This window comes from Carassius auratus, chromosome 42 (assembly GCF_003368295.1).
Source record: "Carassius auratus strain Wakin chromosome 42, ASM336829v1, whole genome shotgun sequence".
Taxonomy (NCBI): domain Eukaryota; kingdom Metazoa; phylum Chordata; class Actinopteri; order Cypriniformes; family Cyprinidae; genus Carassius; species Carassius auratus.
In genome coordinates, this window is record NC_039284.1 from 5227951 (window position 1) to 5255880 (window position 27930).

Below are 27930 nucleotides of genomic sequence, written 5' to 3' on the forward strand. Positions count from 1 at the left end.
ACTTCAAGTTCCTCTGAGGAGAGGCTTGGTGCCCTTTTTTATGTTGCTTCCCCAGCATATTTTGTATCTAACTCTCTCTCTCTCTATTCATTGTAGATAGGTTGCTTTTTATTAAAAACATAAACCAATTGCAATCAATACCGCATTAAACGTAAGTAACTGCAGCTGCTTGCCAATCAATTCTGATTGTAAAGTACCATACCATTAATATAAAAGTGTATTATATAATTTTTATAAGTCGTTAAACCCATGTCAAGAAGCGGCACAAGTGGCACAACGGGATAAGGAGGGTGGAAGATTAGTGAGGGATGCCCGGTTAGTCTAACCGTCACAACATATGGTGTGAACATATTACTGACCATTTGCTAATTTAATTTTTAGTCTATATTCTGCTGATAACTTAAAATATGTTAAAATAAATGTTACTATAATAATTTGAGGAATATTTCATTTGCATAGAACATGTTGTCTTTCTTAACGCTGTATTGCACCATCGCGTGAAGTGGAAAATCGTTTCATGAGCAATCGATGCCAACTAATTCAGCACCCTCACTTTGGACAGCGCTCTTGTAATGTCGGACGTAAGAGGCAGCGTGCTAAGAAGCTTCCTAAGGGACACTTCAGGGAACACACTTAGGAACATAAACAACTTTGGTAAGATATATCTTTCGAGGTCTTCTTAGCACGCTAAGAGTGAGCGTTATCGGGAAACCGGGCCCAGTTCTTTTTCTCCTTACCCCAGGTGAAATGCTTTTTTATTTTTATTTTTATTTTTTTCTGGTTCAGGAGTGGCTTGTTTCTAGGAATGTAACAGCTGTAGCCCTTTTCCTGAAGACGTCTAAGTGTGGTGACTCTTGATGGGCTGACTCCGGCAAAGTTCTTGAATCGGATTTTCCTAACAATCTTCCCAAGGCTGTGGTCATCCCTGTTGCTTGTGCACATTATCCTTCCACACTTTTTCCTTCCAGTCAACTTTCTATGGATATATTTTGAGACAGCACTCTGTGAACAGCCAACTCTTTCAGCAATTTTTTATTTTTATTTTTATTTATTTTTTTGCTTTTTGAGATACTGATTTTTTTATTTTCCTAAACTTTAAGTCATAACCATCAGAATAATAAATAATATAAAATAATAATAATAATAATAACAACATTCACAGTTTGTGTGCAATGAATCTAGAATATAAGAATATTTGCTTTTTTTTTTTTTTTTTTTTTTTTTTTTATAAAAAAATAAAGACCTTTTCCATGATATTCAATTTTTTTTTAAATGCACCTGTATATACATCAGTCCTGCCTCAAATGGCACACCTGCAGTCTTGCCAACTTGAAATGGCCTTCCATTACGGTCCATGCGGCATTACGTCATCAAAGCAAGGATTCAGAGAAGGCTTAAGGTGACTGGACCATTGTGTGGTTCTTATGATTTACAAAATCCTACCTCGTTTTGCATTGTGTTGAGTCAAGTGCCACCGTTGTAAACACTCTCTCTAAACGGTACAGCTCTAGTTATGGTGTTTGAGCAGATATAATCACATTCAAAATCCTGTATATGAGGCCAGAGATGAAGGGGAAAGAAAGAGGGCCTAAGAGCTTAAATACAAAAAACTGTTTGAAGTTAGATTTTAACAGACAAGCCCTTCATAGTCCCGGTAATTGTGGAGCGTAATGAGAGAGAGGCTTTGATGGATGGATTAAGACCGGTCTTAAGTCTGCAGTCTCCAGAGGCCCTCTGTAAACTCTGATTTGAGTCAGTGGCACCACAGAGGCAGGCTACTCTTACTCACCCACCCGGACTCTGTCATTACCTTTTCTTTTATTCCCTTTTATTTCTAGCTCATCAATATTCCATAGGGTCAGGACCATACATGCTGCAATTCCTCTTCACTGTGACTGACATCCTGAGATGAACAACAGCACACACACGTGAAATAGAAATGTCCCTGAAGGCTGAGATGGAACAGTGGTGAAGCTCTTGGCACTGATGACAACGAACAAAATAACTAGTGGTTAGTCACACATCTCTCCGAAAATCCTTTTGTTGAGAATGTTCAAGGAATGTTCAAACCCAAACCGTTCAGGCTTTTATGCAGCCCAGGCTCTCTGGAACAACTTGCCTTTTACGACATTCTGCAACTTGATTGTGTTGCTTCTTACGCATTTTGCTGCACTTTTAAAGTGAAATGTGCAGTGAGTGGCACAAAAAGCATGTTCAATTTTTTTATCAGAAAAAGATGAACATGAATCTGTTGAATGTATCACAGAAGTCTGGAAATGTAATGTCCGATGAGTGGTGCTAAAAGGTTTCTGCACTATCATGATTAAAAATAACATACATTAAATCATAGTTTAAACTTAATCAATATCACATGTGAGATGGAAACACATTTGCTGAAGCAACCATGCCATTTTAGCTTTAGCTTCAAGTTATTGTACTATTTTATCAAGTGTTGCGATTTGTTTTGGACAACTCTTACCTGATCTCTCTGCATAGCAAGTGCACTTCTGTACCGGGTGAGCTACCGAGCAAGTTTACTTTGTCTGAAAGAAAGTCCATATACACTACCGTTTAAAAGTATAGGGTCAGTAAGATTTTTTAAAAAACCCTTACATATGAAGTTTACATAAGTGATGAATATGTCGACTTGTATAGGTTTACAAATCATGCACTGTAGTAGTGTTGGGTATCGAGAACCAGTTTAATTTTAGAAACATTTCCAAATTTTCAAGTACCATGTAAGAAACACATTTCAGTTTTACTTAATGATTCCAGAGTTTGCCTTTTAATAAGAACACTGAAGTACAAGAAGATGCAAAAGAGAACTTAATTTGGCACTTGTGTACGGTTTTCGTGCTGCGCACACACAAAAAGCCACCTCTAATATAGTGCTCAAACACTGAATTGATTTATTGAGTTAATGTCAAAAGATCCTTTTAAACACAATCAGTTTTGTCTTAAGTGAACATAACTGAGAAAAAAAGTTTCAGTATATTGGATCCATGAATTTGATCTCAAAGTTTCAGCCTAATAAACCTGCTGCCATCTGTGTCCTTGATGTTATTTAATAGTATACAATTTTATTTAGGAAATAGAAAACCCATGCCTTGCCATTTCCCATTTGATTACATGTTATTTAGATTTCTGTACCTTTGTTCAGTTGTGTTTATTTGTGCTATTGCCAATTAATATATTTTTTTCTTATTTTATTGCTTGTTACTTGTTCGTAATAATGTAACTTGTAAATAATTCTGTGAGCTGCTGATTTTATTCATGGTATTCAGCTCAGCAGAAGGTTTTGAATAAAGACACATAATACATATTTTAATTGTAAATAATAAAACATTTTACAAATTGTAAATTGTAAATAAATGTATTACTATATTACACCTAAAGTCTAATAATAGTCCTAATCAAAAAAAGACCTAACTAACAAGGGGTGTAACATATTTCTAAATGTTTGGCTTCATTTTTATATTATTATTAGTATTTTTTTTTTTTTTTGTACTTGTCGAAATTGAAACTGGGAATTGGTAAGAACCTGTATCGATAAGCAGAATTTTAAATGGAAATCAGAATCGCTATCTTTCTCATAACATTATGCAAGGAACAATGAAAAAATAAACCTTTATTAATCAATAATCTGCTCCTTTCTTTTTAAACTGTGTGAAAAAAAAAAAAAAAAAAAAGAGGTTTGCCACTAATGTTTATTTCAGCTGGAAATTGTAGTGGATTGTATGTACTGTATAAGTATGTTTTTGGAGTTTCACAAAAATACAAGTAATGGCAAGTTTTTCCAATGAGCTTATATTGCGTTTATGGGTGCCTTTCTCAAACTCACTCGACACAAATAAAAAAGCCAAACGTCAAAGGGTGTAATTTGAGTTTTCACAAGACAACCTGCAATTTCTGATTTGACACGTATCATTTCCTAGCAGGATAATGGATTAAGTATGGATTAAGAACAGTATGTCTTCCTCTGAATTGCACAGGATTAATAGTGCACTGCTCGGGACGCAGAGGAGACTGCGCAACCCTGAGTGGGCACTGCCTCCAGGAACAGCCCATTAGTGGTGTAATTACAGCCTGGGTGTGATAACCATGCTACACTTCACTACCCACCACATACAGGCTTTATTGCAGGTGTACATTACTTAATGCCTTCATTACCTAAGACAATCACTTAATTATATAGTCTGAGGAAGAACATCAAATGCACGTCAGAATCAATTTGAAGGCTGATAATGGAGGTAGTAGAGCCGTTTATTGCCAACCTGACAAGTGCATCAGTTAGATCAAAGCTTTTTAGGGAACCCCTTGAAAGGGTTATTACTGTGATTGCACATAGCAGGTTATCTTTTTTGATCAATGAACTAAAGATACTAGGGATAAAATCAAGGCTGCCAAGATTCAAAGTGTTAACACTCAAATTTCAATAAAATAGATTTGGTTTTGGATGAAAGTGTCACTTTCTCATACCTTTTATTTAATTAAATTTTTTAGTTAGTTAGTTTAGATGTTTATAAGAAGGAGCTTAAATAGATAAAAGTTTACGCTAGAAGAGTTCACACTAAAAAATACAAATCTGCCAAAATGTACAGTGCCTTTCAAAAGTTTGGGGACAGTAAGATTGTTTAAAGGGGTCATGAACTGAAAAATCTAATTCCCTTCCCTTGTGACATATGGTGAGTTTGATTTCACCAAGTACAACATGTTCCTTGATCAACATCCTTGATGATCCGGAAAGAACATTCCAATCAACCAAGATTTGAGATACAACATTTTTTAGGAATATCAGTTTTAGGCTTAAAATCAGGGTTAGGTGCTTCTACACCCTTGATAATCAGCTATCATTACTCACTGATTTTAGGAATAAATTATGGGTAGGGTTAGGTTTAGGGGTAGGGATTGGGTTAAGTTTTTTTTTGGGGGGGGGGGGGGCAATAAAGTTGATCCAGGAACATGTCTTACTAGGCAAAACCATGGCGACCTGTGAGGTGAGCATGATTTCAGACCTGTGACATAAGACGTCATCATATTATAAAAACATCCTGTAAGTTTCAGAAATCAAAACTTTCTTACTAGTCTAAAAACAGTTTATATTGAAGCCTATCTGCCAAAACAACAGCTTGTGGGATGTGCTGCTCTGTGATTTAATAGAGCGTGTAAACCCTGCCTCTGCAGAAGAAGATCAACGCCTGCTTCTACAGCAATGCCTGTTTAGTCCCGCCCACCAATTCACACAGTCTAAATAATGAAAGAGATGAACGCAGGTCTACACAGATCACTATTGTTTTTTTCTGTTATTAGAGATAGTTTGATATGAACAGATTTTTTACTTTAATCACAGCAGCGTCTATTTTTTTGAAGGATGTAACAGCGGTATACAGATAAGTGAATAGTGTGAAAAATACTGTTGTTTTTTTTTTCCCAGCGAAACATGGACACATGTTATATTGCAAACTGTAAACACAATCAAAGCTTCAAAAAAGCACGAATAATGGGAACTTTAAAGTAACTCAAATTTGCATTAAAGGTATAAACTATCAATTCGTGCATTCCCTGTAAATTAGGCCCGATGACCATAGTGTTGCTAGCACCATGCTCTAATGCCACATAATGTATTGAGGTTGAGTCAGACATCATAGTGTGTTTTGGTAAAAGTTCACATTATTTCAATGCACATTATTGTAAGTCTGAGGCCCTTAAACCAGCACAAACCTCAGTGTAGCCACACCGACCTTCCTTAAAAGTGCGTTATTTCTACAATACTGATATCACCAAATAATAATGACTGACCTTTAAAGAACTTCTAAAGAACTTTAAAGAACATCTTTTTGAAAACATTAATCTACTATTTGAAACTAGACCTTAGTACCTAGATTAAGTTTAGACATTTTTAGAGTGCTCACATCATAGGTATACTACGTCTGGAGAAGAGTAGAAATGGATTAAGATCCCTCTCTCAGTAAATGCCGAAGAATACACAAGAGATGGATCAATATCTAATTTGCCATCCTCTGTATTTCACCACATGACAAATGTAAGTACTAATGTTATGCTATTAGCACACAATATTTCATGCTCATCTTCTCCAAATATAAAAAATCTAAACCAATGGAGATGCAGACATACTTCAAAGTAAAACACATTTTAGATCTGTTATATATATGGTTTGTAAGTGGCATGCAGCATTGAGCTTTGCATTAAAAAAAAAAAAATCAATCACATTAGTAACCTGGAAAATTAAATTATTTGGACGCTTATGCTACCATGTTGATTCGACAACTGGTTTCCAATGTAAAATCTGGATCTTGAAGCAAAACGTTATTTCAAGAGGAAAAAAAAAAAAACAAACATTGGAATATATAAAACCTGTACCTGGATGCTTCCACATGACAACCCTCAATGGGTATGAAGGCAGTGCCTTTATTTTTGAAAGACAATGCAGTTCAATCTATTTATGGGAGTATATTAGTAACCACCTATTAATATAAATATTAGTTTTCTATTTTACCCGTGATATATCTGAAGCACTATTGTGAATTGCAGAAGATAAAAATAAAACACTGATCATTACATTTAATTGAAAAACAGATTAGCCAAAAATATATATTTTTTGATGTTCATATTAAAACATGCAATTTGTCAGACTCTGTGCCATGTTTTTTTTTTATGTGCTCCTGTCCCCATTGTGTTCTTTCCAGGTGTTCCCCGTTGCATTCCCAACAGAATTTCCCAACTGTGCCTTGGTTCCTCCCAAACGTTCTTCCTCATCTATTTAAACATCTTAGGGAATTGTTGCTTGCCATTGTTGCCATTGTCGAGTTGGCTTGCTCACTGGGGTTTAAGGCACTATTCTTTGTAAGGCTGCTTTTTGAACAATAAGTATTGTGAAAAGCTCTATACAAATTAATTGAATAGATGGGTTCAGTTTGTAGCCCTAATACCTAGAAGAGAATTAGCATTTTTGAGCCATGGCTTCTCTCTGGAATTTCTAATGGGCTTCTCGAGCAAAAGAGTTTTCAATTTATGAATAAAATATGGTCTGCGGATAATATTACCTAAAGAGTCCTGTTTTGCTTTACAACATAAATTACATATAGTCACAACTCACCATTCTGAAACTTTTATGTGGTTTAGAACCATTTCATGTTAGATATGGCAACAGCCACAACATTTTTTGTTCAAGAATAGTTGGACACATACACATAAACATTTTCAACATTCAATATGAAATATCGGGTAAGAATTTGTTTCGGTTTGGTAACTCCTTCTATTCATCAAATAAAAAAAAATGTCATGCTCTTCACAAAAATATTAAGCACCACATCTGTTTTCAATTTTGATATTAATGAGAAATGACACTGAGGACGCTGTTTCTGAAAATTCAGCTTTCCCATTACAGAAATCAATTACAATGTAAAATATATGAAAACAGAAAACAGATATTAGAAATTGTAATAATATCTAACAATATTACTGTTTTTATTGCATTATTTCACCAAATAATGCCTATGTAGGCAGAAAAATCAAAAACAAGTTGTGTTGCATTCACTATATTCAGTTTCCATATAAAAGAATGAATGATTCACTTACTGCAAGAGAATGAGCACTATGAGTGTGAAGACTGCCATGATGATGAAGGGCATCCCGGGAAAGGTTGGCAGGGTCAGGGGGTACAACCCGTTAAAGATCGTAGCAGCAATAAGGATGCAGGTCGCTTCCACTGAGGCCGAGAAGGAGAACATGGCACCTGAGGACATCAACATTAAAGTAAATAAAGACGTGAAACAGACATCTATAGAAAACAGCTGAACCAAAATTAGTGAGAGTGTGTGTGAGTGTCTATATTAATAAATGTATTTTAATTCAAATATAAAAAAACAAACTAACATTCTTATATAAAAATGATTTCAATATTAGTGGAGCCCAATAATTACCCCTAAATTAAAAACGTGTTTCTGATAGAGGTATTTCAAACATTGTGAATAAAGCTAGTGGCGCTTGATTAATATGCCGTGGATGCACCTGAAATTCATAACCTATGACTTTATCTGAATGAAAGAATAATAGCCGTTGGAAACTGAGGTCTGTGCAGCCGATCATTGGCATGAATAATGGTTTGATCCATTTTGATAAAATATCTCTCTGAGCTACACTGAACTTCATGACTGCTTTGACTAACTGGAGCAGAAGGACATCGGGGCAGCCCGTAAGTACTTGGGACATGCAGTACTTATTGATCTTCACCAGAGCTCGAAGTCATGTGAGTGCCCCGGAATGACTGGAAACTGCAATAGAGTCAGTAACACATGCAATCTGAGCCCCAAGCCGGGGAAACGGCTGTCAAAGTAGAGAGAGGAGGCTTGCATGGTGAAAGCAGTGCATTTAAGGATGGGAATGGCCTGTCATCACTATGTCCTTTCACAGTTGTATCACTCTTGCATCAACAGGAAAATAAATAAAAGAAATGGAAAGAAAAATGTTTGCATCCACAAGCTAAATGGATATTTCCTTTTGGAGTGGCTTACAACTGCATGCTCTGTGAGTGGAAACAAGCAGGGGTGGATATATGAATATGAAAGTGTATTCAAGAGGTTGTTTGTTGTCTCGCTGTTCCTCCTGCATTGTTTTCCACTTAGCCGAGTTTGATAATTCCATGATTTCTTTTTTTTTTTTCTGGTTAATTATGCATGCTACGACGTCTCTCATTAAGGATTTGTGAAAGGAGAGTGGAGATTATATCTTGGGCTTTTAGCTACGTTATCAGGCAGAAACAAAGAAAGAAAGTAAAGATTTAGAAGAAAAGCATGACTCAAATCTATCTGTCATATGAAGGTCGAAACACTTTGCAGTTTCCTCAGGATATTTCAGCTCATTTATGGGCTTGTAGATCAAATGGAGAAGAAAGCAATGCTGTGATGTACACATTACACAATGCAATATGCCTTAAAACACACAGGGATGGTTTCAGAAGATAATACCATGGAACTGAATGGTTACTACTGTAAATTCATATGATTCAGAATAATTAAATGTATTTGTGCAGTCTTATCATATAGTTCCAAAGCAACTATATACATATTGAAGCTTTAACGTATTATGGTACATGTGCATGCATGGTATCTATACAGAAACCACATTAGTGCCATGGTATTACTGCAAATAAAATAATAAATGCCTACCTACAAACATGCATGCATACATACATATAAACCTTCAAGCAAAAAAAAAAAAAACACGAAAACCATAGTCAAATAAATAAGTAAATAAATCAGTATAACCATGGCATTTTCCTTATGATTTTTTTTTTTATTATTACTATACTTTTACTACAGATATTACAATTAAAATATGGTAAATGAAGCAACACAATTGTAAAATTTGTGGTTATTTTGGTAATACCATATTTCCCAAGAGTCCCCCCCCCCCCGCCCAAAAAAAAAACATCTAAAAACCATGATCATACCATTCATTTTACCATTATATCAATCCAAAAAACACGACTTTACCAAGGGCTGGGCGATATATCTAACAATACGATAATGCGCATCTAGTCAGTAAATCTGGTTCCGTGATTACTGCCAAATCACCATCACGTACTTACTGACAAGCTATGCAATATCGCATTTTTTATCCCAGATGAATCGCCTTCGATAATGAATGCGATATTGCGCAGCCGGTAAGTGATCTACGGCTATGTTCAGAATGATCATATTGTTAGATATATCGGCCAGCCCTAACTTTACCTTCCTGCCACATCCTTGGTATATATCCAAAAGCCACAATTTTACCGCAGTCTCTTTACATCAAAACATGATTTGACCATGCCGATTGCCGAGGCATGCTAACACTAAATTAACCATGGTGTTACTATTGTAAAACTGCAGTATTCATGGTTTTTCTATCCTGCTGTGTTCAAAACCATTGCTGTTCATAATTTTAGTCCTTTCGTTTTTGTGGGTACTCATTCTCTCACTGAATTGTGAATTTCAAACACAATACCTTGTTCATCATGTCCCACGATGGCAGAAGACAAAGAACGAATCACTGCTTGGCTGATCCCAGATGGAGCACCAACTACAGCAACTACAAAAACCACAGGACAGATCACACAAACTTAAATACCAGAAACCTGCTAAGATATATAACTAAATAGACCTGCAAATACTGTATTAAACACTGCTTAAGAAACATTATGGTAGCACTTTATTTTACAGTCCTGTTCCTCAGGTACTCATGGTAATTACAATAACTATGTAATAACTAGGTACTAACCCTGAACCTACCCCTAAACCTAAGCATACCCCATGTAGTTACCTTGTATTACCAGAACTTTCTTAGCTAAATACACTGTAAGTACATGTAAATACATGTACTGTAAAATAAAGTGCAACCAACATTACTTAACGTTAAACATAAAACCATAGTAAACTAATCTCTGTGAAACCAGAGAAATGCCAACCAGTTCTGAAGTGTAAGATCCTAAATGGACTACTCAATAATTCATGAGCTTCATCTAAATGTATGAAATTCTGTGAGCTAATTGTGATTACAGAGCATGGGATTTTCCTAATGGTTCAGAATGTGAAGTCACTCGCTCGTCACAGAAGCCTGATCATGCATGTTCAAGAAAAGATGATCCTCAAGAGAACAGAAGATTTACTGTGTATGGATTGATGCGAATGCGGTGGGGTGTAACTCAGTGCACACATCTCTGTGTGTGTGTGCCGGTTCTGCACACACCACACATACACTGTACTTTCAGAATGGAGGTTATGGCTCCGGTGTGCCACTGCTGTGCCCCTCATTATCACAGCCAACAGAAAAGACCAGCATGCAAATTCCACCCTCCCTGGCACTGATTATTCATCAGAACTGCCACTCATCTCTCTTTAAAAGGCTTTCATCCTCCACATTGATTAGAATTACAATTTCCACAACCATCTATTTAATTAAAAGTATTAACAGCGATCGGCTGTCTCTCCCTGAGAGTGGCTATATGAATGCCGGCACAATGTTATCATTACTTACCACTCTGAGAACTCCTCTTTGGAGGTGGAGCCCCCCTGGAACAAGGCAAGGAGTTCAGACACAATTGAGGAACCATAAATAAATGTGAACCATAAAAAGTCTGGTCAGGTAGACACCCCACCCAAGCATTTACCCATTTGACCGTCTTGTTAAAACAGTCAGCTCAAGTGAAGATTGTCAGCCTCAATTTGGAAACATTTGCTTTGTGCATGCTGACAAAAGAAATCTACATTGTTTTAGGGAAGAGAGATGTGCTTTGATATGCTCACTGACAGATTTGAAATAGGGTCAGGTGTGCTTTCTAACTATCTTAAAGTGTAAAACTCTATAACTATATTAACATATATCTCTTTTAAAAGACTGATAGTGATATAGAAAATTTGATGTTTATGATATACACAATATTGTATAAAAAAATTGTATGACGTTTTTGAAAGTCTCTCACATGGGGAAGTCGTGGCCTAGTGTTAGAGAGTGTGACTCCTAACCCTAAGGTTGTGGGTTCCAGTCTCGGGCTGGCAATGCCACGACTGAGGTGCCCTTGAGCAAGGCACTGAACCCCCAACTGCTCCCCAGGCGCCGCAGCATAAATGGCTGCCCACTGCTCTGGGTGTGTGTTCATGGTGTGTGTGTGTGCACTTTGGATGGGTTAAATGTAGAGCACGACTTCTGAGTATGGGTCACCATACTTGGCTGTATGTCACATAACTTTATCGTGTTCACCAACAATACATAAAATATGAAATAAGGTAATATTGTAAAATATCATTCAATTTTAAAATAATTGCTTTCCATTTAAATATATTTACATATACATATAAATATGTTCAGAAAACATTTCTTATTTGTATTAAGTAAAACAGTTATGCCGTGTAATCCTTTTAAGGAAACCATTATACTTTTCCAGGATTCTTTGATGAATAGAATGTCCAGAACAATAATTATTTGAAATGTAAATTATTTTACATTATAAATATATTACATGATATGTTTTACTTTATGCCAATGAGAAAGAATGAATTTGAATCAAAATTCAGAAATAAACAATACCTTGCCATAGAATATGTGCATTCAAGTCACGGTAGGCTATGTATGAATTTAATTTTTAATGAGTTTCTGAATAAATTAATGGGTCTGGACAAAACGAATCACATCATTGACCCTACCGCATCATTAACTTGACATAATGATTTTCTTGATCATTCTTCATTCACAATAACTTTACTAGGAGCTTCATTATGCCAATACATCATATAAAAAATCATGAGTAACAGAGTGATTGGGGGCTTACCAAGGAAGACCATCCATGTGTTGTTCGAGAGGGCGAGAATGACGTAAGAGGCGATTCTGAACAAAGCACTGAGTTTTGCTAATGTCATATCCTTCATACACCTCATCAGCACAGGAAACAGAACCAGCAGACCAAAGCCCTGCCAAATAGAAGCACATTAGGTTAGAGCTGAAAAACCTGTGCCAAGATAAAAACAACTGCCAGCATTTAGCTGAAGTCCAGTCCATTATAACCATTGTATGTAAAAGAGCAAAACATTGTGTAACGGAACAAATGGAATGCATTATTATATGTAATCTGCTATGGATCCATCGTTAGTTAATCAGTGTTTATCATTTTTGGCCGTTCATTTAACAGGACAATGGCAAACATTTGAAAAACAGCTTTCAAAACGCGAATTTTTAAAACGATGCTGCTATCGTCTTTATGTAAGCAACAAACACAGCGCTAAAAACAGTGCTGTCATGCATATGCATATTATGTGTTAAGTCTATAAGAATGCATATATGCTTAGGGGTCCTATTTTAAAGATCTAAATGCAAAGTGTAAAGCGCATAGAGCAAGTGCACTCAGGACATGTCCTAATACACTTTTGCTATTTTAATGACAGAAAAACGGTCTGTGCGCCAGCGTGCATTTTTGGAATGGGTTATCCCTATTCTCTTAATAAGTAATGGGTGTAACGTTTCAATAAACCAATCAGAGTGTCATCTCCCATTCCCTTTAAGAGCGAGATGCGCTCGCGCCATGGCGGATCGCGATTTACATGGCGCAATTTGCTGGCGAAAAAACTGAACGCAGATCATCTACGGGACAAGCAGGAATCCACTAAAGCTTCCTGCGGTGAAGAAGTCTTGGGATGAAGTAGAATTTCATTCATTATAAGTATTGAAATGCAAATATGTAGCCTAATTATAATACACGCAATCATTACATTTTTATATTTATGTATCCTACACAATAATATTCTTTTACACTGTAATCCTTTTGTTTTTAATATTTGTCATGTTTATGTGATGCGCATCCCTGTGTGTAATAAGCAAAGTCATTGCCCAGAGGCGCATTTTCTACCAACGCGCTCTTTAAAAAACAAATAAATATTGTGCCATTGACTTTAGACCAGGTTTGAGTTGGTATACGGCGCAGTCTATTTTCACCTCCTTAAAATAGCAATGCGCCAGCAATGCACCTAAACACTTCTTGTTTAGACCTGCACGCCCACGGGCGCACAAATGGGCGCAAATGCATTTTTTCTAATTAAAAGACGTGGCGCCAGACTGAAACTAGAAAAGACACTTGCACTGCGTCTTGTGTTGCATTGCACCAAGAGTATGATAGGGCCCTAGGTGTGTAATGTTTCTTTACAAAGGGACATCGCCAACTACTGGCCTGGTGTGCATAATACAGCATGTGGTTGTTTTTATGTTTTAAAATATAGTGTTGTGTGATGCGAAAATCGTTGCTACAATGCTCAGTTGTTGTACTGTATGTCATTGCCATAACATTACTATGTGTTTGCTAGTTCGTAGAGTTTTTAGCATTGCTAGGTGTTTGGTAGGCTATTTTTAATATTTGCTATGTGGTTGCCCAAGAGGGATTGATCTCAGCTCCCTCCTACAGTGTAAATGTATCATACGTTTTATCATCCATAAATCCAATCATTTGATTATTATTAAGATCTATGTATAATTCAAAATGCTTAAAATGAATGCTGATGTTGAATAATGTAATATAACAGCTGTGTAATCTTGGAAATACATAAGCACAGCACTAGAATACATAAGCACTACTGTGGTTCAGATTGAATGAAAACAAAGCTTATAAATATTTAGATTCTCTCTGACGCATCTAAACCTAACCAGTGAATTAATTAACCTTCAGGGTTTGTGCCTGATGAAACCGTGTCAAAAACAGTACGGCTGTTTCACTCTGGAAAAATAACTCACTTTCATCCATATTTGCTTGCGATACGCATTAGAGGTGTGTGCCGTGACTCATTTGCCCTGCCTGCTCATGCAAACCGTTCTGATTTAATTACCCCCCCACTGCACAGCGAGGGCCCAGTGTCAACAGACTTTGCCACAGCCTCTGATTCGCAGCAGAAAACATAATGGGAATGCATAAACATTCCACGGAAAAGGTCAGCGCTCCGTGTTTTTACTTTCATCAACTCATTAGGGCCTGGAGTGTTTAATAATTCCTCACCAACTCCACGCCACCCTAATTACAAGTCAATTCCAGCCCCGCAGCCATTTATAAAAACTGTGAGCGTAGAGCCATGCACTCACCGCAGCCAGACCTGCCAAGATTTTGAGGCTTCAGATCTTTAGAAACACGAGATCAGCTCCCCTCCACGATGCTTTTGTATTCCAAAAAGTTTCTTTGTCTGACCTTTTTTTCCCCCATTGACTCTTTCAATTGCTGTTAATTAAAACTTTTCGCTCTGTGTATTGGGTGGCAACCCGCTAGCTTACATCTCGTACATACAGACTATATAATAGATTCTATCAGGATCGATGCCTTCGGCTTCCACAGAAAAAGGAAGCCAAGTGACCGGAGCCCCAGTGGTGTATCCTGATATAAATGGAGAGCCATCACCTCTCCAATCAGTAAGGGTGCTTCTTAACTGGCAGGCTTTGTTTAAGTGTTACTCTAAGACACATCATCGACCTGCTCAGAGGACGAGTTCCCCATGACAGGCGACGAAAACGAAGCAGATTTCAACCTGTTTCCCATCACTACTGCTGTACAGACAGACTCACAGTGCAAAGCTATTCTGCTAATGCAAGGTACAAGACAATGATTTTGATTTTGAAAAGGTAATAAATAGTAAAAGTCATAATTCTTGTAGTTTTAAAAAAACTACTTTCTTCACCCTCACATCACCCCAAAAAAATCAAACTAAATAAAACACTACAATGTATTTTTCAACATGGTATGAGTCATTACATGTTGTCTAATAGAAATTTAAGTTTCAAAGGTTTGGGGTTGGTAAGATTGTTTAGCGTTTTTAAAATTTGCCTATGCTTACCAGGATTTAATTTATTTGATTAGAATACAGTAAAAACAGTAATATTGTGATTGGCCTATTTGAATAAATTGGCCTATTTTGGAATAAAATGTAATTTATTCCAGTGATGCAAAGCTGACTTTTCAACAGCTTTTACAGCATTCTTAAAGGTCAAATGATCATTCAGAAATCATGAATTTTGATTAATATTTATATATTTATGTAAAATCAGGATATTTTTCATACACATATATACATACATACATATATATATATATATATATATATATATATATATATATATATATATATATATATAAAAGCAGTGTAAAAGTAGCAGCAGTGTAAAAGTGTAAGTGTAAAAGTACATATTTTATTTTTTTATAAATTTAATGTATTTTTCTCAGTGATAATTTTTTCAAACAAATAAAAAAAAAAGCTTTACAGCCCAAAACCTTAATCCACCAATGCATATAGAGAGCAAATATTTTACTATATCTAACTAATATCACTAAAGACCTCGACACTCGGACCACGACAAGAGTAACAGATAGTCACATAATCTTAACATCACAATAAATATAATCACAATGTGAGATAAAGAGTCACACTGGGAGATTTAATGTCACAATAAAAATAAAATAAAAAAACAGCTAATTTAAATCACTTTATTATATGGTAACAGAAAGCTCAAACAAATAAAAAATAAATAACTTTTTTTAGTTGTTGCTAGAAGTTTATAATAATAATAATAATAATAATAATAATAATAATAATAATAATAGAATGAATTAACTGATGCTGTATCTTGTTATGAGCTGTCTGTTGAGAGTTGTGTCAGTCCCCTGTCTTCACCCAATTGTTTCCCCTCTGACTAAAGGCAAAAACCAATAAATAATATTAAATAATATACGTTTGGATATCAAGGACATCATGCTCAGCTGTGTGTGCCAGAAAAGAGACTCAAATGAAGAGATGGCAAAGACACACAGCTGTGTTCAGTCAGTGGCCGTACAGCAGGGCCGCTGCTGTTGAAGCCTGAAATCGAAAGATTTAGTGGTTTTTCAAGGACATCCACTGATATGAGTCATCAGAGAAAGCATTACTGTGTTAAACAAGACCACTTACCAGCAAGAGCATCCTCACGGAGTTAAATACGCCAAACAGGGCAGTTGTGAACTCTCTAGGCTCATACATCAAATACAACAGCAAGATGGACTGATCCCCTAGAGAGACAAAGGCACAAAAAAAAAAGTATATATACATCTATATAATATATGTGACCTTAGAAGTGTCTGTGTGTATGTATATATATATATATATATATATATATATATATATATATATATATATATATATATACCAAAAGTTTGGAAACACCTTCTCATTCAAAGAGTTTTCTTTATATTCATGACTATGAAAATTGTAGAGTCACACTGAAGGCATCAAGGGCTATTTGACCAAGAAGGAGAGTGATGGGGTGCTGCGCCAGATGACCTGGCCTCCACAGTCACCGGACCTGAACCCAATCGAGATGGTTTAGGGGTGAGCTGGACCACAGACAGAAGGCAAAAGGGCCAACAAGTGCTAAGCATCTCTCGAGGAACTCCTTCAAGACTGTTGGAAGACCATTTCAGGTGACTACCTCTTGAAGCTCATCAAGAGAATGCCAAGAGTGTGCAAAGCAGAAATCAAAGCTGGCTACTTTGAAGAACCTACAATATGACATATTTTCAGTTGTTTCACACTTTTTTGTTATGTATATAATTCCATATATAATACCACATATGTTAATTCATAGTTTTGATGCCTTCAGTGTGAATCTACAATTTTCATAGTCATGAAAATAAAGAAAACTCTTGGAATGAGAAGGTGTGTCCATGTGTGTGTGTGTGTGTATCCTTAGAAGTGTAGTTTGTTGAAAATGGAACACATATTTTACTACACAGAAGTATTTGGTAGTTTCTGTCATTATCCTGCCCTGACTGTCTTGTCTTTGTTCATTGTTTCTTTTTCTGTTTTGTGTCTAAGCACATGGTTCTGTCTCTGTATGTGCCTGCCTTGTGCTCCTCTTGTCCCACCTCCTTGTTTCCCTGGTCACCCCTCCTTGTTTAGCCCTTGTCTGCTTGATTGTTTTCACCTGATCCTCGTGTGTCCTACTCCTCTGCTGGTTTCTTTTGGTGTTTACCTGTTTCTTGTTCTAGAATTTATCCTTTTGTTCTTGTGCAAGGTTAAAAAAAAAGAAGAAAAAAATATATATATTATTGTCCCCTCTCTCTCCAGCTCTTTATTGCTGTGACTTTCAAAGATCTATGTTTTTCAAAGCAAAACAGAGTGTAATTTAAACAAGATGATTGAACAATTATGAGCCTATAAAAACAATGACAATTATGTTTGGCAAAATTTAAGACAATATTAGGACCAATTATGTACATATATAATTTATGGAAATGAATAGAGACATACAGACATCACTGTATCTCTCTCTCTCTCTCTCTCTCTCTCTCTGGCCTCAGGTGTGACAGTATTCAGATTGAGTGCTTTTAAACCTTCCTGTCGTGCCTCAGCAGTATTATCATCATCAAGAAGCTGACTCGACCCAGAGGCTCATTTTAACTGCACTGATAATTCATTTCAGCCATCTCAAAGTTTACGCTGTATTTAATTTTACACTCCTATTACTAAAAGTGAATGTGTTAAGGTCTGCATGGTTTAAAGCATGAAATCTCCAATGGATTTTTGAGTATTTATTGTTTTGTATGAAATCATTTTATGAATAAATATTATTTATAATGTAATGCATGATAATTTATAATAGTTCTAATATTATTTTAAAAATGATGCAAATGTTTATATATATATATATATATATATATATATATATATATATATATATATATATATATATATATATATATATATATATATATATATATATATATATATAAATATATATATATTATACGTTTTATAAATAGTTTTTCATATATTTTATGGAATTTAGGTTTTCCAATACATCTTTGTTGAGAACTTGATATTATATTAATATCTACTTATTTGGATGAAAAATGTATAGTCGTCGTATTATTTTTATTTATAGTATTTAACATGTATCAAAATTATTCATAATATAATATATGCTGAATAAAAATATTACTTTAATATAACCAATAATATTTAAATATATTCATGGTTTTAATTATTTCATAATAATAAATATTATTACAATCATTATTAATTACAGCAATTTTTACAGTATTTTGAGATGAGATTGATTTTCCAGAAAAAAATAGTGCAATTCAATATATATATATATATATATATATATATATATATATATATATAATGTATATATATGTATATATATGTATATGTTAAATGTGATCTTAATACATTCTTGACAGATTTCTTGAGATTGAGCTGAATAATGTTGCGACCACCTGAATATATAAAATACTAGTTGCAAATAAAACATTAACAAGATTATTGGAATACATTTTACAAGAAAAAAGTGTTTCGGTTTTTAACTTAAACACTTCACGTTTTTCATTCAGTGCATTACTTTCAGCTTCTTTGTAATTAATTGTGAGATTTACAAGCAATTTTTGAGTGAAATGTTTTTCTACACCAATTTTGTTGTTGTTGTTGTTGTTGTTGTTGCTGTTGTTTTTTCACTGGATTATACTGTATATGTCTTTGTTTGTGTCAGTTTATGTGTGAGATTTCACTCACCAACAGCCACCAGGTTATTTATGAAGGTGCAGAGAATGAGAAAGAGCAATTTCAGTCTCTCCTGCTCTGACCTCCTCTTGAACACTGCTTTGAAAGACAGCTTGGCGTATTTCAGGACAAACAGCCAGGACTTGTCTGAATGAGAACCTTGCTCAACTGTATTCTCTTCACAGGGAGCTAAACAAGTATTTTTTCCCATCGTAGGGTCTCTCAGCCAAAGCACAATATAAAGCACTGCCAGGACGTGGCAGGCTATGTAGGCCCCGAATGCTGCCTTGAGTCCAAATTCTTGCTCCAAGAATCCACCCAATAAGAAGCCCACTGAGCCTCCAACGAAGATCATGGACTCGGCCACTGCCATACGTAAAGTGCGACTGGAGCTGGAGCCTATGGTCAGGTCGGCCAGGTAGCTGAATGAGCTGAGGAAAATGGAGACATGGCCACCAGTCAAGCCTGTTAGGGCAGCAGCCATCAGGGTCCAGTAAACGCTGATGTTTTCCAACAAGTCTACAGCCAAGAGCAACCCCCCACTCAACAGGGACAATACAGACGGGAGAGCCATGACCCAGCGACGGCCAGCGCGGTCAGACCAGGAGCCCAGCATTATGGCAGGAGGGATGGAGACCAAGCTGAGGGTGGCGTTGAACAGAAGCAGGATGTAGGAGGCTGTAGCCTGAACCTCCTCGTCTCCTTTGTGGTGCTCAGGGTTACTGCAGATAGTAGCATTCTTGAGCAATTGTAAACACACCTACAAAAGACAGAAGTTATTTACAGAAGTTCACAATAATTCACATATACATTTCAACGTTCAAAATAAAGCACCACAGCACTGTTGAGTAAATGCAACAAGAAGTTATATAATTTATTCTATTTATCACTTTATTGCACCAAAAATCAAATCAATTCAATTCACATTTATTTATATAGCATTTTTCACATAAAATGAAAGTTTCTACTTTACATTTAGGAGCAGTTTATCAGTGGTGTCTACATCAAGGCAGAAATGTACAGTCAAAATCATGCAGTTAGTCAATGACGTCAATGACGTATTCAAACAAAAATGTTGAACATGATGAATAGCAATGATTCAAACTTAAGAAAATTTGGTAGTTTTGTATGTTGGTTCAGGTTTGTTGTAATGTGAGGTCCTCGGAGGTGTAGACGCCATCTCAAAATGTGTTTTATATGGGTTTGAGTAAAATCACATTTGCATTTCTTCCAAATTTCAAATAAAAATATTGTAATTTAGAGCATTTTTTGTGTGTGCATAAAATAAAAAGAAATTGGTCAGATAAACACGTTTTCATTTGTTGTGATTTGAAAAAAAAAAAAATGGGTCATAGCACCAAATATTGATTTCTTAATACTTCTGAACTTAAAACACTGGTGTTGTGTTGTCTAAAAATGAACATAAACATCATCTGAACTTTAGTGTATAAAACAAAAATTACATTTTACACATAATTCACATATTCCTCACATTAAAATATCTTTAAATATATCTAAATATATATATAATATATAGTGTTCCTGTAGCTCAATTGGTAGATCACTGCCATATCAAGCGCAAGGTTGAGGGTTCGATTCCCCGGGAACACATGATAAGTAAAAATTGATAGCCTGAATGTACTGTACAGTAAGTCGCTTTGGATAAAAATGTCTGCTAAATGCATTAATTTAATTTAAATATAAACTGAGAATTTTCAAGTGGTCTCTTCATTTTATTCCATAGCTGTGAAGTATGTTTGTTGAAATATGACTTACTAGTAAAAAAATAACTGTTGTAGATCTGCTTGTATAGTAATGATGTCAAGATGCAGTAGGCTAATATTTTTAGCTCAGTAAGTGGTCAGACTGAGTTCGTTCAGTTAATGATTCATCAGACTGATTTAAACTCTTGAGTTTGTGAGTCGTTTTTAACAAGTCTTTAAACAAACTGGCTAGTTAATTGATGTAACTACCCAGGGAAGACATTGCTAATGCTAACAATTTTATTTTAATCATTGGGATACTAATTTCTGGAGGGACTGGAATGTACAGTATTGTGATTTTCATAAGCCCATGCAAAAATGTCCTGTATGACAAAAAAAGCATTGGTTTATAACCTTGGCATTAAATTACAGAAAACTGGTCTAGTTATTTATAATATTTATTTTCCCCACTTTAGTAAAGTCCTAGAAACATTATCATGTATTTTGTTATTGGAGCAAATGGCATAGTAAAATCATGTCTTGTGGTTTCCATTCACCACTCAAGAAATGTACTCAATTATGATGACTTGTGCTTCTAAGAACCTGGAAATGTGAAAAGGGTTCATGGTCAATAGCACTCCTGCTCATATGATTGCATAGATAAGGAAACATGATTGTTCATAACAACATTTATATGAGAAAACAGCACAAGCTGGTCTTATAAAATGTTAGATGATTAGGTCACTGGTATTTTTAAGGTGAGGCTTTACACTTTAGACGAAACTAGACACACTGACATCTTGACATTTAACAGTTCTTTTTTAGTTAGTGGAAATGTTATCAAACGATAGTCGGGTCTTATAGGTCAGCTTTGAAGAATTTCTCAATTTTTTTAATTTCTCTAGGTTTTTTTTTTTTTTTTTTTTCAAGTCATCGCGCTGGGGGACGCCCTCAGTTATTGTAAGAACAAGCCTTGGGGAAGCTCACAAGCTGCAACCTCACAAATTTGATGATATCAAGGAGTAAATGGCAGGAATCGAGGCCATTAAGAGTGTCGTAAATGAGCACTTTGCAATAAATGATTGGACCCTCTTTAATCTTTGAACAGTTTTCACTGCGTAGAGTTATGCTCATTCATATGATATATTCATCCACATATTTCTGACGGCTGTGATGTGTGGAGCTGCAGAGTTCATTGGAAGGGTAAGAGAATTTAAAGGAGAGAGGAAAGCAAGGACACTCGCTCAGGGAAAAAAAATGCAGGAACTACAGTAAAAACTGCTGCATGTTTTGGAAAGCGTCAACCTTAAAGCTGCAGTAGGTAACTTTTGTAAAAATATGTTTTTTACATATTTGTTAAACCTGTCATTATGTCTTGACAGTAGAATATGAGACAGATAATCTGTGAAAAAATCAAGCTCCTCTGGCTCCTCCCAGTGTCCTATTGCCATTTGCAGAAACTCATCCGCTCGCGGTAGGAAACAACCAATCAGAGCTGCGGTCCATAACTTTTTTTGTGTTCAAAATGTAGGAAAATGTATATAATAAGCGAGTACACCATGAATCCATTTTCCAAACCGTGTTTTTGGCTTGTCCTGAATCACTAGGGTACACCTATAATAAGTGTTTATATTCGGACTATTTCAGATTGCTTCGGGGGTACCGCGGTGGAGTAACCCAGTACCGTTGTGATTCTTCATAGACATAAACAGAGAGAAGTAGTTCCGGCTACAATGTTCTTCCGCAAGATGCAAGCAGTTCTGTTTATTAACCGCTAGGGCGTCAAAAGTTCCCTCCCGCAGCTTTAAGCGGTTAGTTTACCCAAATATAAAAATTATGTCATTAATAACTCACCCTCATGTTGTTCCAAACCCGTAAGACCTCCGTTTATCTTCGGAACACAGTTTAAGATATTTTAGATTTAGTCCAAGAGTTTTCTGTCCCTCCATTGAAAATGTATGTATGGTATACTGTCCATGTCCAGAAAGGTAAGAAAAACATCATCAAAGTAGTCCATGTGACATCAGAGGGTCGGTTAGGATTTGTTGAAGCATCGAAAATACATTTTGGTCAAGGCACTGAACCCCCAACTGCTCCCTGGGCGCCGCAGCATAAATGGCTGCCCACTGCTCTGGGTGTGTGTTCACGGTGTGTGTGTGTGTTCACTGCTGTGTGTGTGCACTTTGGATGGGTTAAATGCAGAGCACAAATTCTGAGTATGGGTCACCATACTTGGCTTAATGTCACGTCACTCACAACACTGCACACTGAAAACCCTAATAAGTTGACTGAACAAAATTTATTGAGTAAACTTGTTGCCTCAATTTAATTGAGTAATGGAGTCTCCCAAAACTTACATATTTAAGTTTATTTAACTTGACAGTTTTGTAGACTACCTAAATCCCTCAGAGGTCGAAATGTTGTTACATGATTCATTTGAAGTCACCATTGTGGTGGAAAGTGTTTGGTTTAGTTGGGATCTTGGTCCAGTTACTTATTGTGTTAATGTGTCTCTTGCTGCTGTATTGGTGTATTTTAAAACGCTGTTTTTGTGGTGAAAAAAAGACCAATTTAAATGAGCTCAGGTGTTATTTGATGTTTTTTGTTGATGAGAAAGTCATCACTAATACGTATTTGAGATCATAAAATAAGTTTTGTTTGATATTTTTAACAGGCACCAGGAGTAAAATACTTATTTTAAAGATGGACGAAATGAATGTGTTTGAAATAATTTGGGTAAAAGAATCAATCAAGTACTCACACACACAGACTTCTAGATTTAGCATATGCATCACAATAATGATGACAAACAAAAGAGCTCCATAGCACAAACTCATCCTTATTTTCCAGCCTTTTTTGTTCTGATTGTCACCATTGATGTGATGCATTTCCAAAATCTTGATGTCTGTTTGTGACGACATGATCGGTTTTCTAAAAGTAAGTACATTGTTTTACCTACAAAGTTTATATCCATAAAAGTATATCCATAGTTGCAGCAATACATTTTAATTTACTATAATTAGTCACCATTACAAACAAGATATGTGTATGTTAGATCTCAACCCTCTTTGCCACAGTAACAGTGTTTTACAACACACAAGTTACAGCAGCAAGAGACAAGCTAAGACCAACAAAGAGCTGATAACACCTGAGCTCTTTTAAACTTCATCTTTCTTCGCAACAAAAACGGCATTTTAAAATATACTGTTATAGCAGCAAGAGAAAAGCCAACATAAGACGTATCTGGACCAAGATCCCAACTAAACCAAACATTTTCCACCACAATGGTGACTTCAAATGAATCAAGTATGCACATTTAAACCTCTGTTAATTCTCAATAAGAGCTTCTCTAGATGTCTGACAGAAATAAAGTCACAGAACCTTGTAAGGAGGATATGTGAACGTCTATATCGGATGTACAGAAGACATATAAAAAACATTAAAAAAAGACGCCATAAAAACATTCTCTCCTCAGTGGATGTCTTTTCAATGTCTGCAAAGACATAAAAATACTTTTTTTTTTTTTTTTTACAGTGCAGTATAGGGTTTACTGTATTTTCATAAATATTGTGACAGTTTGTCAAAAGGTCAAAGTTTAAATATGCTGTTATTTGTTTTACTTCAGTGTGCTGTCAAAAATAAGAACATCATTTTCAGTTAAATTTACATGTTGAGTTAACTTAAATATATAAGTACACTTGAAATTAGTACCAAGTTAAGTGAACATAATTGTTTAAGTACATTAAATAAGCATCAAGTTTGGTGAACTGAGTGATTTAAGTACAATCTACAAAAACGTCAAGTTAAATAAACTTAAATATGTAAGTTTTGGGAGACTCCATTACTCAATTAAATTGATGCAACGAGTTTACTCAATCAATTTAGTTCATTCAACTTATTAGGGTTTTCGATCTAACGAGTTAAGCAGTAACTTTAGCTGCCATGTTCTTTCGCTCAAAGGAAAACGATTGGGCCACTTCATCAAATACTTAAGTTGTCATTTCAATAATCATCTCAAAATCACGTACCACAAGGATTTAAATTAACATATTTCACCAGTAGAAATCATGCAAAACAACTTTATATCTACATAATTTTAGTCACCGAACATAGTACACAAAGAAAAACTTCCTCTTGAATTGTAGTTCAGCAACCAAACAGACCAAAAGGACGAATTTTGTAACCCACCAATCAGTGCTTTTGTTCTCTTGTTGCTAGGCAGAATTTCTCCCATGGCCAATCACATTAAAGGAAGAACAGTGACGTTGAGTTTTTCGAAAGGATTACTCATGATTTTGAGCTCACAACACTTAAAATCTTAAGTTTATGCATTTTGAAGGTAAATTAGTTAAATTAACTCATATTTTTAAGTGACAGGGCCAAAATGCAAAATTTTAAGTAATGTTTAGTCAACATTACTTGATTTTTTAAGTCAAGGCAACATTAGTGTTTACAGTGCAGTGGCACTGCTGACGTGTTATCTTTGGAGGGACAGAAAGCTCTGAGAAGATGAACGGCGGTCTCACGGGTTTGAAACGACATCAGGGTGTGACATAATTTTCATTTTTGGATGAATAAACCCTTTAAGCACATGCATATATTCACTGTATTATTTATATTAGAAATGTTTTCACAGTCCACATATATAATTTTTCCTGCATCTTCAATTTTACATTGATGATTTGTATTTATTTTTAGAAATATATAAAAATGATTCTTAATGTAAAAAAATAATTATAATTAAACAAAGAACCTTTAATCTTTAATCTTTAAACTCTCAAGTCCTCTCTGTTTAAAATTCAACAGGATGTAAATCTATTTAAACAGTTAAAAAAAAAAATATATATATATATATATATATATATATGTATATATATATGTATATATATATATATATATATATATATATATATATATATATATATATATATATATATATATATAATTCTAAAATAATATTAAAATGCTACAGTAAAACCTCAGGCTAAAATGGCGTACAAATGACGTAAAAATTAAATAGAAAATGCCATCAGGGCATTAGCCGGGATTGATTTATTTGCAATCATCTTTTTGCCTTCACTTGTTTGTTTTATTATTGAAAATTAATGAATTTTGAAAGTTATCCTAAATATTCCATGTAGTCTCACAATTATTCCAAATATAATATAATATAATATAAAATTGTTTAAAAAAGACTATTCTAACACTGTATTTGTTTTTTATTACATCGCCTTTAAATTACAGAAAGACTTTCTTTCTTTCTTTCTTTCTTTCTTTCTTTCTTTCTTTCTTTCTTTCTTTCTTTCTTCTTTCTTCTTTCTTCTTTCTTGCTTTCTTTCTTTCTTTTCTTTCTTCTTTGCTATTGGAGCAGAAAGTTTAAATGCATACATTTTCCATGCAGTCTTCCCATTATTTCTAATTATACCTTAATTTAATTATTCCATTTAATATTCTGTTAAATTATTAAATAGCAAAAGTGTTTTAAAAAGATTTTGATGTTGCATGTCACAAGGCAGAACACATTGACATCTTGACATTTAGCAGTCCTTTTCTAGTTAGAGCAAATGTTATCAAACGATAGTCGGGTATGGTGTCTTAGGTCAGCTTTGAAGATTTTTATTTTATTTTATTTTTTTAATTCAATGTCAGCAGTGAAGCTCATGAGAGTAAAATTCCATGTTATTGCACAAGGTTAAAACAAAGATACTGAAGTTTCTCCAGCATAGCCAATGTTAAGTTCAGCGACAGAATACAGACTAATGACTGTCAACGATTGTTTAATCTGGTGCATGAGCGATCACAGCGCCTGTTGTTTTGCTCTGGGACTGTCATGGCCAGTTCGGCTTGATTAATGCCTGCTGTAGTTTTGGGTTTTGAGTACATCTCGAGCTCCACTGCTATTCTCCAAGCACTCCGTGGCTCTGCTTCGGGCATTTCCGTTTTGTGTACTAAAACTGGACCCTGCTGACCTGTTTTCCAGTTCAAAGAACAAAACTCTGACTCACCGGACTGACTTGATTAATGTCTCTGCCTTTCACTCTCTCTCACTTTACTTTTCCTGCTTTAAATCACAACAGTAGCAGCTCTCTTACCTTTGTGATGATCATCTGTTGATATGCAGGTGTTAGGATGAAAGTGCTGGTCATGTAGAGAAAAATCACCGGCTCCACTGTAACAACTCTCCTTAGTTTCTCTTCCCATGTCGACATATTTGACTGGGCAGTAACACAACAAGGAAGGACAAAGGAAACAGTCTCTTAAAATATTAAAGTCGTATTAGGTAGAGTAAACCCATGTCAAGCGTTCCTACGGTCCAAAGGGAATAGTGGACGAAGCGACTCTGTTTTCTTGTTAAAGAACACTCTCTAAACTCAGTCACATGCACGTCAGTTGGAACAGGAGGAAATTGTCTCTCTCAACATTCTGTTATCAGGAATTGTTCTACTTTGTGGTTGTAAAAGCAGTTGGCCTTTATTTGCCCTATGAACACATCCCCCACAGATTCACACTTCCCCAGAAAAAAAGTGTCGGTATGCGTTTTCTGAATGTTAAACGTGCAAAGCGAAATGTCCTTTGAACAGTGCATCCATTTCCTCCGAATGGTTTTACAGCAGTGAGTACTGAAGTGCACACTGAAAATATTCATTTGCAGAGCTTCAGTTATAGCCTGCAAAAGGTCTCTCTTTTTGTGAACTTTTGCAAAAGTGTAGCATAATATTTTTAGTTCAATCGTTTTCAAAATTTTGGATGTCAAGAAATATTCAAAATATTGTATCTATTATATACAAATATTCAAAAGACTTCCTATCTAAGCTGAAATGGACCTAATTTTATATATATATTGTCAGTTGAATGTTGAATTGTTGATATTTTAATATTATACGTATCTGCTGATTTGCTTCATCACTCTATTCTCCTCTCCACCAATAAGTTGGAGTGAGGTGGGCGTTCTGGCGCAATATGGCACCCACCAGATCTTGCAGAGACGGCGAGCGTGAACAGGAGCAAATTTTGCTAAGTATTCTGATTAATTATTTTGTCATTTTGATAGTATTTATTTATTTAAAAATGTAACGCCAGTACGCCATATTAAGTTACTGCATAATATTAAAGTAAGTTTTTTTTTTTTTTTTTTGTATGGCGTTACCCAGATTCCCTGGCTGTTTGGA

The 27930-nt window shown here is 35.3% G+C and overlaps 1 protein-coding gene across 1 annotated transcript in view; it reads right to left on the reverse strand.

The window, feature by feature from the left end:
• Nucleotides 1-27188, reverse strand: part of zgc:174356 (proton-coupled folate transporter) — a 40221-nt gene extending 13033 nt beyond the window's left edge. The window contains exons 1-6 of the mRNA XM_026229389.1: nt 26854-27188; nt 19071-19818; nt 16467-16564; nt 12329-12467; nt 10009-10092; nt 7600-7756 (exon numbers count right to left, since the gene is read on the reverse strand). Coding sequence (XP_026085174.1) covers nt 7600-7756; nt 10009-10092; nt 12329-12467; nt 16467-16564; nt 19071-19818; nt 26854-26970 — 1343 coding nt within the window. The 5' untranslated portion in view covers nt 26971-27188. The remainder of the gene's footprint in view (nt 1-7599; nt 7757-10008; nt 10093-12328; nt 12468-16466; nt 16565-19070; nt 19819-26853) is intronic.
• Between the last annotated feature and the right edge of the window lie 742 nt (nt 27189-27930).